The sequence below is a fragment of the Macaca fascicularis genome, chromosome 8, assembly GCF_037993035.2.
Source record: "Macaca fascicularis isolate 582-1 chromosome 8, T2T-MFA8v1.1".
Lineage (NCBI taxonomy): Eukaryota > Metazoa > Chordata > Mammalia > Primates > Cercopithecidae > Macaca > Macaca fascicularis.
The window spans coordinates 122,239,061-122,252,703 of NC_088382.1; the positions used below are offsets into that span (position 1 = coordinate 122,239,061).

Here is a 13,643-nt window from a genome sequence, read left to right on the forward strand (position 1 = left end):
AAAAATGAAATTCATTTTATCTCATACCCATAATATTTTCATTGGGGACTGAACGCATTTACTAGGCAGAATAATGGCAGTCCTACCCTCTCGTATTCAACCTTAAGTCCACCCCTGTTGGTGCCACCAAACTGAAGGCCAATTGGTTCCTTAGTATAATGCACTGTTACTAATTTATAGTCCTAGTTTGTTCCAATGTCCTTTTGTCTGTTTTCAAAGTCCTAGGTATATTTGAATCTATCTTAGCTAAGTGCATTAAGCAGATGACAAACAATAAAATCTTTATTAGAAATCAGCCTCTGTATTAATGGCATATATATTTTCTGCTATTATTTTTAATATTATAAGGCTAAAAGTAAAAATAATCTATATACCCACATATACAGAACAAAAAGACACATGGATTTTATTTTTAAAAATGGAATTAGAACAAATTTTAAAATCTATTTACCTAATGTGACAATTACCTTTCTTCCCAGTTTCAAAATAATTTTAGGTACTGTCAGTCTATTCCAACTTCAATTAAATCCTACCCTCTCCTGAGATATGACATCAAGATCTAATTCAGTTACAAGTAGCAATAGCATTTAATTATCTTCTCCAGTTATCTACACTGCCAGATGATAGTATTTCCTGAGAACCACAGATGCCACTGTTGTAAGCAAGAACCAGTTTGGGGATATAGACAGAATATCGAACTACACTGACTTATTTAATGTTTTAATTCTTTACGACTTATAGCAAAAAGTTGCTCCCAATCTAACTTGCTTTGAATAAAAATACTGTTAATATATTTTCCTAGGAAAAACTGCTTAACCTCCCTGTGTCTCAGGGCCCTTATTCATAGCTCATAAGACCAAACTTAGCATATAATAAACACATAGCAAATATTAGCTTTTATTATTACCTCAGGTAAAATATTCCTTATCTGGCATTAATATATACTAGGGACCAGTAAACTAATTAAGTAAAGACATATTAAGCTAAAAGCCAAAATTGTCTGATGGCAAAGTTGATGAATATCATATGTTCTAGCTTAGTATTATAACATTTATTTTTGCTTTAAAGCATTACTTTGAGCTCTATTATAGTTTTTCTTTTTTTCCAGCATATTTTCCAATATGTGTAGGTTAAATTTCTTAGACATAGCCAAAGTAAAGGTATGCTCTAGGGATTTCTGAACTTGGGCAAATTCCAAAACTAGGAAGAGGTTACCCAGAGTTTATACAAAGAGCAAGTTATTCTGGCACTTTTGTAATTTTTTCTGGTGTGAAAGTCTCACTCTTGCAATTGCTTCTAGCACATGACCCTCTGCAACAGAGAGTCCACACAACACTCCACTCTTTGCCTCTCTTCTGTAACTCAAACTCTCTTTTAAGAAGTCTGTGTCCTCTCTGTAATCCCCAAACCTATCTTCGAACTTTCCAATTAGCAGTCAAATTTTGGCTTGCAACAAGATTTACAGTCAGAGCATGAGGACGTATATAGAAAATGAGGTATTTTTAGGAGTCTCCTATTTTAAGTCCTCATAAAATTCAAAAATTTTTATCCTAAGAAATTTGAGATTCTAATAACATGAGAATTAATGAAATCCTCCCTATGGATGAATCACCATATAGATAGGTCAGGGTCTACTCTGTTAAGTTGGTTCTTGATGATCACATGGTGAATTTACTTCATATAGTCTTCTGTTCAGAATGAGCACCTGTTATATGCCAAAGTTTATGGCAGACACACAGAAAGTATAAAGATAACTAAGATCCAGGCTCCACCTTCGAAGGACTTACAGCTATCAGGTAAAATCGCCCTTATTCATGTGCCAGCTACAGTATAATAAAATAAATTCAGAAACTTATATACTAATGAATTGTCTGCATTCTAAAAGGCTGTCTGTAAATCTGTTTGTCTGCAAACCCCAAGTGAGTAAGAATTGAAGTTTGCAGTCCACAATCTAATTTCATTAAATAGGAAATGTGTATTGGTCCCTTGTATTCTTGTGGATACTATTTCTATCATGCACCTTTTTTACCTTACTTTTTAAACTCATTGAAAAAGTTTTTGAATCAGCTATTTTCCCTGTTAAGCTCTGAATTTTACCGCATATTAGGGAAAGAATTATTCCATATACAGGTACAGAATTCATCATTTTCTCACCATATTCAATTTGTATAAATTTATCTTTCTGTTTCTATCAATCATAATTATAAGCCTCTTCTTAGTAGTCTTTTCAGGCATCTTAATTACTTGTTGGTTGGTTGGTTGGTTTACTTATTAGACTTGAGAAATTGTGTGTAAATAACTCCACAGCAAATGCATTATAGACTAAAGAACAGTGTGACAGCTAAGGTTGAAATGGCAATTATAGTCCTTTATTGGTGTTAGGCAGAATTCACTCTATTTTCTTCTCGAGCACAGCTTTGTTCATGTAAATGAAGTTGAAAATGTGGAAGTAAAGGAATTTTGCCTATATTACACATTCATTTCTTTATCAAGTCAACAAATTTACTGAAAGCTTTCTATATGCTAAACACTGTTGTAGATAAAAAGGCAATTCAATATAGCATGATGAAATCTAGAAAGGGAAAATATGGAAAGGCTCATGCAACTCGTAGGAAGGACATCTAACATACTCTTGGGAGGTCAAGGAGGGCTTATCAGAATGAGTAAAAGAGGTGAGTTTAAAGGATGAAGGGATTAGGCCAAATTATGGAGTGGAGATTGGGGGTGAGAGAGTAACATTCAGAATTTATCTTAAGGGCAATGGAGAACGATGGAGGATTTTAAGTAAGAGAGTGACATAATCAAATTTGTATCACAGGAGGTTCTTTCTGACTCCATAGTTTGGTTTAAGGAAAAAGGCACAAGAATGAAGATTAGAGTGCTGTTTAAACTATTACAATAATAAGGTAGATAATGATAGATAATACTGTCTTGAACGATGGCAGGTAGGGTAATGGGAATGGAGCTCAACAGATTAAAAAGCAAAGGCTGCTTCAGCAACCAAACAATGATTTCTGTGTTTTCTCACTGTGATTTTATTATTATTATTTTTTTTAGAGACAGCATCTTGCGCTGTTGCCCAGGTTGGAGTGTGGTGGTGGCACCATTGTAGCTCACTGCCCTCTTGAACTCCTGGGTTCAAGCAATCTCCTACCTCAGCCTCCCCAGTGGCTGAGACTGCCGTCACACACCACCATGCCTAACTAATTTTTACATTTTTTAAAAAATTTATTTTTTATTATTATTATACTTTAAGTTCTAGGGTACATGTGCATAACATGCAGGTTTGTTACATATGTATACTTGTGCCATGTTGCTGTGCTGCACCCATCAACTCGTCAGCACCCATCAACTCGTCATTTACATCAGGTATAACTCCCAATGCAATCCCTCCCCCCCCTCCCCTCCCCATGATAGGCCCCGGTGTGTGATGTTCCCCTTCCCGAGTCCAAGAGATCTCATTGTTCAGTTCCCACCTATGAGTGAGAACATGCGGTGTTTGGTTTTCTGTTCTTGTGATAGTTTGCTAAGAATGATGGTTTCCAGCTGCATCCATGTCCCTACAAAGGACACAAACTCATCCTTTTTTATGGCTGCATAGTATTCCATGGTGTATATCTGCCACATTTTCTTAATCCAGTCTGTCACTGATGGACATTTGGGTTGATTCCAAGTCTTTGCTATTGTGAATAGTGCCGCAATAAACATACGTGTGCATGTGTCTTTATAGCAGCATGATTTATAATCCTTTGGGTATATACCCAGTAATGGGATGGCTGGGTCATATGGTACATCTAGTTCTAGATCCTTGAGGAATCGCCATACTGTTTTCCATAATGGTTGAACTAGTTTACAATCCCACCAACAGTGTAAAAGTGTTCCTATTTCTCCATATCCTCTCCAGCACCTGTTGTTTCCTGACTTTTTAATGATCGCCATTCTAACTGGTGTGAGATGGGTATCTCATTGTGGTTTTGATTTGCATTTCTTTGATGGCCAGTGATGATGAGCATTTTTTCATGTGTCTGTTGGCTGTATGAATGTCTTCTTTTGAGAAATGTCTGTTCATATCCTTTGCCCACTTTTTGATGGGGTTGTTTGTTTTTTTCTTGTAAATTCCTTTGAGTTCTTTGTAGGTTCTGGATATTAGCCCTTTGTCAGATGAGTAGATTGCAAACATTTTCTCCCATTCTGTAGGTTGCCTGTTCACTCTGATGGTAGTTTCTTTTGCTGTGCAGAAGCTCTTTACATTTTTTTTATAGAGAAGGCGTCTCATTATTTTGCTCAGACTGGTCTTACTGTACTTTGAAACCCATATTCTTACAGATGAAAAAAATCATTTGCTTATGTAAACACAAGTGAGAGTTTGGTCATTTGCATGCACTAGACTTCAATATAGCCTTAAAATCATAAAGTTCAGAAAATGGTTGGCACATTTTCAATGGCATGTAACATTTTGTGGCTGTATTCTAGGATGCACATAGCCATGTAGAGAAATGTAAGTAGAAGACACTAAAGCTAACTCATGAGAGGAGGTAAGAAATTGTGACTTTGGCCGGGCGCATGGCTCACGCCTGTAATCCCAGCACTTTGGGAGGCTGAGACGGGCGGATCACGAGGTCAGGATATCGAGACCATCCTGGCTAACACGGTGAAACCCCGTCTCTACTAAAAATACAAAAAAAAAAAAAAAAAAAAAAAAAAAAAAAAAAATTAGCCGGGAGTGGTGGCGGGCGCCTGTAGTCCCAGATACACGGGAGGCTGAGGTAGGAGAATGGTGTGAACCCAGGGGGCGGAGCTTGCAGTGAGCGGAGATCGCGCCACTGTACTCCAGGCTGGGTACTGGGCGACAGAGCGAGACTCTTTCTCAAAACAAACAAACAAACAAACAAACAAAAAAAAACACAAAAAAAACGTGACTTTATCCAGTGGGCAATATCAAATTACTTAGTGGTTTACACAGGAAATAGACAGACGATCTGTTCTTTCAAAGGATAACTGGTATGGTGGACAGACTTTAAGTTGAATCCCATGATACCTCTTTTTTTTTTTTTTTTTTTAAGCAATTATGCCTTAAGCCAATCTCCTTTCCTGAGTATACGCAGGATCTATGGCTTTCCCTTCATCACTCCCTGTTACCTTCTATAAAACTTCATCTTCCCGCCGGGCGTGGTGGCTCATGCCTGTAATCCCAGCACTTTGGGAGGCCGAGGCGGGCGGATCACGAGGTCAGGAGATGGAGGCCATCCTGGCTAACACGGTGAAACCCCGTCTCCACTAAAAATACAAAAAATTAACAGGGTGCCGTGGCGGGAGTCCTGTAGTCCCAGCTACTAGGGAGGCTGAGGCAGGAGAATGGCGTGAATCCAGGAGACGGAACTTGCAGTGAGCCGAGATCACGCCACTGCACTTCAGCCTGGGTGACATAGTGAGACTCCGTCCCCCAAGGGGAAAAAAAAAAAAAAAAAAAAAAAAAAAAAAAGCTTCATCTTCACCTTCCTAGCAGATTCACCAGAGAGACTTTTCTTGCTGGCTTGATGAAGTAAGCAGCTGTATTCCAGAAGACTACATGGTAAGGAACTGTGGACAGAATTGAGCAAAGAATTGAAGCTTTCAGTTCCACAACTACAAGGAACTGATTGCTTCCAATATAACCATGTGACCTTGGAGAGGACCCTGAACCTCAGGTGAGAACTCAGCCCTGGTTAACACATTAATTGTAGTTTGTGGACCCTGAGAAGAGGGTCTAAATCATGTCCAGACTCTCAACCCACAGAAACCATGAGAAAGTAAATGTGTTGTATAAAGTCTCTAAATTTGTGTTAATCTATTACTAATCAATAAAAATCTAATATAACTAGTTTCAATATTGAAGATAAATTAGATGAGGGAAAGCCGGAAACAGGAATTCCAGCTAGGAAAAAAGAGGTAACACAATGAGATTATGCACATAACTGCTAAAATTTGGACATGAAAGTCAGAAAGAGTAGGTTTTAAGCTTTTTATCAAGTTATATAATTAATCATCCAGTCGTATTATAAAATGGAATGACAATATCTTCTTAAATGATTTGTATAAAGGATATGTGAAGTGAAATATTTATACAGGGTTTAACACAATGGCTACCACGCATTATTATTCTTATGCTACTGTGTTAACCTTTTTGAGGACCAATGAGAGCTGGGCAAGGACAAAGGCAGTGAGAACGAAAATGGTGGTAAATTTGAGCAATATTTTTAGGTGGTAAGTCATAATGACTGCTCTGATATGGATAAAAAGAGAGGGAAGTAGGAGTGAAAGATAATGCAATTTCTAGCTTGGATGATTGAATGAGAGTGTTGCCATAACTGAAATAAAGAGTGCAGAAAGAAAGGCTGATTTGGCTGAGGAGATAATGAGTTTTGTCTTGGCAGTGTAAAGTCAATGTGCTTGTGGGAGGACATCCATATGGAGAGGTCCAGTGTACTTAGAAGACATTTGAGTATATGGATAGATTTGGAGATGGTTGAGAATTATGTTACCAAAAAGCTACATCAGTGTTTGCGCGCGCGCGCGCACACACACACACACACACACACACACACACACTCCAAATATTCTTTAAAAAAAAAAAAAAGAGAAATATTTCCTCCTAGTAATATATACATTACGAGTTTAATAAATGGAGTCCAGGATGAAAAATTAGAGAATGGGTAAAGTATCCTTTCTTCTTTCCCTAAAGGATCAATGACTAAGAAATGCCCCAATGCAAAAGGCATGTTTAAGTTGATTAAGCTTGATAAGTCTGTTGCAAGGGCCAGCAAACTATGGCTCCAGGGCCATATCCAGATTTTTGTTTTTGTAAATAAAGTTTTATTGGAATACAGCCACATCAATTCATTCATGTATTGTCTATTGTCTATTTTTTTTTCATACAATAGCAGAGTTCAGTAATTGTAACTGAAACCATGTGGACTGCAAAGCCCTAAATATTTACTGTGGAGCACTTTACAGAAAAAGTTTGTCCACCCCTGGTCTATTGTATAAAAAATGATGGTCTTCTAACTTGCAAATGGTGTATCAATAAATAAGGTAATAAAGCAATGTTGCTTGAAATGCCACAACACTCATCTAAGAATTACAAAACTTTGCCTCTGGTACATTTCTTTTACTTATTAATTGTAACATTCCCGAGCATGCATTTTCTCAACTGCTAAAAAGGAATAACACCTCCTCTGCTTACTTCATAAGGTTTTGAGCAAGAAATTCTTTTAAAAATCTAGATAGCATTGAGCAAATATAAGTTAATATTCTAGATGCTTTTATATTGTTAAACAATGAAATCAATACATTCAGTCCTAATCATACAAGAAAGAAGTAAATACATATTTCTTTATATTACTCACTAGAACACTTTTATATATATATAAAATCTTGGATAGATCAGTCATACTTGATATACATGTGTGAGCATCTGATAGATATAATTTTAGTATAGAGAGCTTGGAGGTTAAGATAAAATAAGTAGAATTTCTTTCAAGAGAAATTGCCTCTTCAAATGCACTTTATTCTTTCATATTTTGAATTTTTAATACATTTTCATTTTGGAATAGTTTTAGGTTCACAGAGAAGTTACAATCATAGTCCAGACAGTTCGCATATATGCTGCACACCCAGTTTCCTCTCTTGTTGACATTTATTTTTAAACTAAGAAATAAATAACTATCATCATATATCATCTGAAAAGTCAGAAAAGTGAGAATAATAAGTAGATGTGTAATATAGAGTTATCATTTTTCTCATTTGACTCATGATTAAGGCAAGATGTTGTTACTTGTCCAAAGTCAGATAAAAAAATCAATGACACATGAAATTAGAAACAGAAGATGTGTTAAATGAGGGATTATGAGGATGAATGAATTAATGTCTTTGAAATCACTTCAAAATGTGTAGGCTTCTTAAAATATGTGGACTCCTGCCTAAAGACAAATCATTACTAATATTTAACTTGCTAATCTACTTTCCAACACAACATGTTCTTTCATTAGCTCCTTGTTTATTTGCAACATGGCCTGGCTTGGTTCCTGGTATATTTGGATGCTGAGTGAAGACATGCAAGATTTTCCTGATTTAAAAAGATAGCAAAGTAAATGACAGTGTTTTTGTAATGCAAACTTTAGAAAAAGAAATCATGTACTTATCTCTTAAACAAAAAAGGAAAGTGTTTTTTATTTTAATCAACTTATCAACTTACGGGTACTTTTTAATTTTTTTATTTATTTTTATTTTATTTATTTATTTATTTGCTGTTGGGTATTTGGTTGCCACTTAAAAAGGTGATCAGATATTCATTTCTGAGAAACATGGCTCTCCAGGAAAATCATTCAAATACAAAACATCTTAACTAAAATATCATTTTTCCTGTTTTTAAAGTTTTTCCCAAAAAGTGAAGTATAATTAGAGATACATAAATATCTGTTTCAGAAAGTAAAACTTTCATCTTGATTACTAACTAGTAAACGAGATTTTGTGTATCGAGTACTTAGCTACTAATAGCATAATAAAACTTTTCCTGTTATACTCTTGATTTCTGTCAAGACTCTTCTCCTGCTTCTACAAATTTCTCTGCATTTAAACAACATCAGATAAATGGGCCATGGTTGAAGAGATTTTCCTCTAGTTAAATAGAGGACAAGCATACGAAGTTCTCTGAAGCCAAGTGTCAACTATAATGCAGGCCAGATTTCCTCCCAACTTTATCAGAGTCTCCAGTCAAAGACAATGGTGTGCTACTGTGGACCGTACACAGGACTTGGACTCAGAACATTGTGATAATCATGAATCTGCCCTTGGGTTTGTGTTCAACCTTGAGTATTTTTATAGATATCATATCTTTATTGATAAGATAGTTGTATTAAACTTACTTTCACAACATTTGGGGGTTTTGGAATGAGATATTACATGACAGAATTTTTCATAGACATAAATGGCCACATTATGGTATTATTACATTTTAATATTTCGTTAAAACTTTAAACATAAATTCAAAGCTTATGTAGGAAATTGTTTAAAGAAAAATATTGTTTATTCCTCATTCAACATCCAGAATAAGATAAATTTTGCCCAATTCTACTACAAGAAATGGAGATACCAATCAACCTGTACACTAAATATTGAATCAAAATTTATATAAATAAAATGTAAAGTAAGTTTCCAAAACTAGCTTTATCAGTTCCCTTACTGTCTGAAGTCAGATGCCTTATATAATGTATATATACACAAATCATTTTAGTAAATGTTAATATTAGTTTCATACTTTATATAAAATTTAAAACCTCATCTGAGGTTTGTTCTGGGAGTGTATCCATCATTTGTACCCTTGTGCCAGGAAAAGAATGTTTAGATTCCAAATAACTGAAACAGAAGCAAACTTTTGGAATACAACTTACTTAATAATTTGGCTATTGTTAATCTATGCTTTCTATGCAGTTGGCAACGCTGAAGACTAAATAATGATTTTTTAAAACAAGTATGAAATAAAGAATTGGTGTTAGGATATATGAAGTAACAAGTACAAAGAGGTTAAGAAGAAATAAAAGCTGTCCAAATAAACTAGCATTCCTAAAACTGGACATCTGCTCAGATGAATGGTTACAAATAACATACATTTTATGTGAATAAAGACTAAAATTTGGGGGGAAAAAACAAAATTAGAAATATATACATATGTATGTTTAGAATTAGAAATTCAAGAAGGAACAAATTTGATCTGAAACATAAGCAAAGCAGTAAAGAAAAAAGTTCAAAAAAATTGGAGAAGTAACATTTAAAAAATATTTCTTTTTAAAGGAATATTTCTACCCATCTTGGGACTTAAATGTATGCCTACAGTGGAATTTATTAAGGTCAATTGAATTAATTGTAAATTTTAATAAGCTTAAAAGCAAGCACAGCTAATCTGAAAATGAGTGGGGGGAATTCCCATGATAATAACTTTGCTTTCTAAATTTGTCCACAGGGTAATTTTCTTTCATCCTTCCCATTAAAGATTTAGGCAACGAATAAACCCATCTCAAAGAAACACCTTAATAAAACAAAATTAACTCAATGTTAGATTTTTGCAATGCCAGGTTTTCATAAATCCATTTATTAAAATATATCATAAATATAAACTAAATTTTTAAAATGTACAAGTAAGCACTTTTTTTTTCTTTAACCTATATAACAGCCTGGCATGTATTCGGTTACTCTGAGAGAAAATGTTAATTCCGTATGATATATTCTTTCTAGAATCACGTTTCCTTAGATACTAGTGAAGAAAAAATTGGGCTTTGGAATGAAACAGATCACTACAAAAATCATAGTGCTACCTCTTACAATCTTAATGATCTTGGGCAAGTTATTTAGCATCTCTAAGGCTCAGACTTCTTCTAATGAAAAGTGGAAGAGATAATAAAATCAGGATTTTAGTAAGGATTAAATGCAATGACTTTACATAAAAGAGCTTAGCAGGTCCTCATAATGTTAGTGTTTTATAAAATGGAATTATTTCCTACTATAATTGATTTTATAAACTAAGTTGACAGGCTGGAGAGACAGCAGATTATACTCAAAACAATTAGTTAAAATAAAATCTAAATTCTGAATGCTTCCTATATTCCGGGGATTGTGCCAGGTGTCTGATTTACATCATTAATTTCTTTAAATCCTCATAACTAACTCACAACAATGAGTTAGGTGCTAGAGTTGTAACCATTTGACTGATGAGAAAAATGAAGTTTAGAAAAGTGAATTGACCAAATATCAAATGGTCAGGCACTCTGTAGTCCTAACTTGGACTATTCCAAAGGTTTCATTAATTACCTTTGAAAATAGTCATGAAAATGAAAATGGGCATAATGAAGTAAAGTGCAGGAATTTCAAAGGTGGCAGTAGCAGTAGTAGCAACAGTAAAAACAAAATGTCCTTAAAAAAATAAATAAAATGCATCCTGTATAGCTCCTGGAAAAGATGCCCTGAGAGTATGATTACTTATCACCTCCCAACTTCAAGCCTCTATGGTTGCTTGTGCCATTTCTATAAAAATCTGTGATTTTAAAAAGAAATTTCATCTGTTATGTGTCTTGAAAACAATCTCATTACAATCAAAGACTTCAGACCCATATTAACTTGGATGGTCATATTTTTGGGCTTAATTTGTGGTTCCACAGGAATTCCCACATTCTATATATGGGACAATAAATTGAATGAGGCAAAAAGGATATCACTTCTTCATTCTCATTTCAATCTGTGGGGCATTTTGTATCCACAGTAAAGAGCAGGGGCTTAAACCACATTTCAAATCTCTACCAATTTTCCTGATTTTATAGCATATTATAACTTACACAGATTTGTGACTCATAATTAGATTTATAATCAAATTAAGTGCTTGTGATAATTTTCAATAACTTTATAAAATAATTATAAAATGGCCATTTGAATCTCATTCTATCATAAGATGTACTGATAATCACTAAACAGCGAGAAGTTCTTGCCTTAATATTTTCTAATTTAAATAGGGAATGATTTAAGTCTTAATGAAAAGCCCTTTATTTTTTCTACTGAACATTGTTTTCTTTTTATCAGTCAAAATATTTACTTCCAAAGATTGAGATGATGACTTCACACTTCCAATACTTTAATTATAGTTATTTTTTATTGCACAACATGAATGAATAGCTCTCTTATTTATCAAATAGTGAGCCAATAAATTCATTGACAGCCTTTAAATTAATTACCTATTCTTCATTTGACACTTTCTCTTGTAATCATCTTTTATGCATGTTAATTTTAAGTTATAAAATATTGTAAAAACCTTAGTCAGAATATACTATCAATAGAATACAAGAATTCCATTTTCTGTGAGCTCTCAAAATATGATTCTATTTCTATCCTTCATCTATCTACCTACCTACCTACCTGCCTATCTATATCATCTATCTATCTCCATATATCTATGTATCTATCATATTTCTATCTATCTATCTATCTACCTACCTATCTAATTCATTTATTATCCCTATCTGAAAACAAATTTAGAAGCATGGTTTCTTGAATGGAGCAGTAGAGAAGTTAATTCAGTTACACCAGATTGCCAAATAGAAAAAAAATTGAAATAACTAATGTGAAATAAATGAAGAAATTCAACAGATTATAAAAAACGAAGGGTGTAACCATGCAACTCCATGGACAGTGACTACACATACAAGCAAATGAAAGCAGCTGACCACGTACCCACACACCTTGGCAGAGGTGCACTCCACACTCGTCGGCCACCACCAAGACAGATGATCTCTGATGTTCCTTCCAGTCGATAACCCGATGAGCATGAGAAGGTCAGAGTGTCACCAACCCCAAAGTTGAACCCAATTCGACTACCATATTGAGGAATGCCAGGATCTTCACAAGGTTCAAGGTTATATTCTGTAAATTAGAGAGAAAATTTCCCCGCAGGGGAGGAAAGGACAAAGAAAATGATAGTGGTTACTTTTAAGGGTGTATTCCTATTGTTTTTAGAACCTAGTCATATATTTAGAAGTGACTATATGACTAGCTATCAGAACATACAAATGGCACACATATGTTTCTTCTTTTGTAAAATAGCTAATAACTTGATAAATATTTGTATGTGCGGTATTCAATATAGATGAGAAAATATCACCTTCTGAATAATAAAATATAGCTTTTTATCTTATTGTTTTTTCTGCATTAGAAACATTTTTATTTCATGTATTTTTGACTTGTAATGGTATAAGAACTGCATATTTTCAAACACAAAATAACATTTGAAATGAAATCATTTGCACTTTTGAAATGCATTTTGCTTAATATTTTACATTTAAATGATAAAGGCCCTTCTGCTTCTTGTATACAAGAAGTTCAGCTAATGCATATTCTGAAAAACACATAACTTGAGATGCAAGGGTTTACGTGAGACTGAAGTGACCACACATTGAAAATTATTATATTATGGATTTTTATAGGAACTTTTCCCCAGGCAATAAATGAGCATTATGAAAATGAACAACTAAACAGTCTTCAGGGTATGAAACAGTAGAGTTGATTAAACATTATAATTTATATACAGTCCTAAGAAGAAGTAGCTTATCTAAAAATATTCCCAGAGCAGTTACTGTGTAATTGCAATAAAGAACAAGAGGCATTGCTTCATGTTGATTAGCTAATATTTTATGCTTTAAAAAAATAACTTGGATTTTTTTTTCTAACATTCTAGGTTATGTTCATTTACTACTCATGATAAAATACTTTTATGATTTTAGCATCCCAATATTTTCATCCAAATACTAAAATAGTTGTTTAAGAATAAGGTTAGTGCTTGTATCATTTTAATATTAGCAAGTTGTCATAACATTTACTTATTAATTTGTGTCTGTATTAAGAAATAGCTAGTTGTGTTCATTCAAATTGAAAGTAGAGCTCTAAGTGGTGGGAATACATTTTATTCTCTTTGGTCTCATACTTTTTTTCTCCCTGTAATCCAAGTAATACTATTGTCTATAAATAAGATTATACTAGAAGAAAGGAGTAACTATGCTAATTTGATTACAGATTATCTAATTCCAGAATAATAAATTAGGTTTATCTTAATACTAGCCTGTTGGTTA

General features: G+C 34.0%; 1 protein-coding gene across 6 annotated transcripts in view; it reads right to left on the reverse strand.

Annotated features, from left to right (window-relative positions):
* Nucleotides 1-13,643, reverse strand: part of CSMD3 (CUB and Sushi multiple domains 3) — a 1,225,248-nt gene that overhangs the window by 406,190 nt on the left and 805,415 nt on the right. For all 6 annotated transcript variants that reach the window (XM_045398613.2, XM_045398612.2, XM_045398610.2 and 3 more), the window contains one exon: nucleotides 12,253-12,441. In XM_045398613.2, the coding sequence (XP_045254548.2) occupies nucleotides 12,253-12,441 (189 nt within the window). The remainder of the gene's footprint in view (nucleotides 1-12,252; nucleotides 12,442-13,643) is intronic.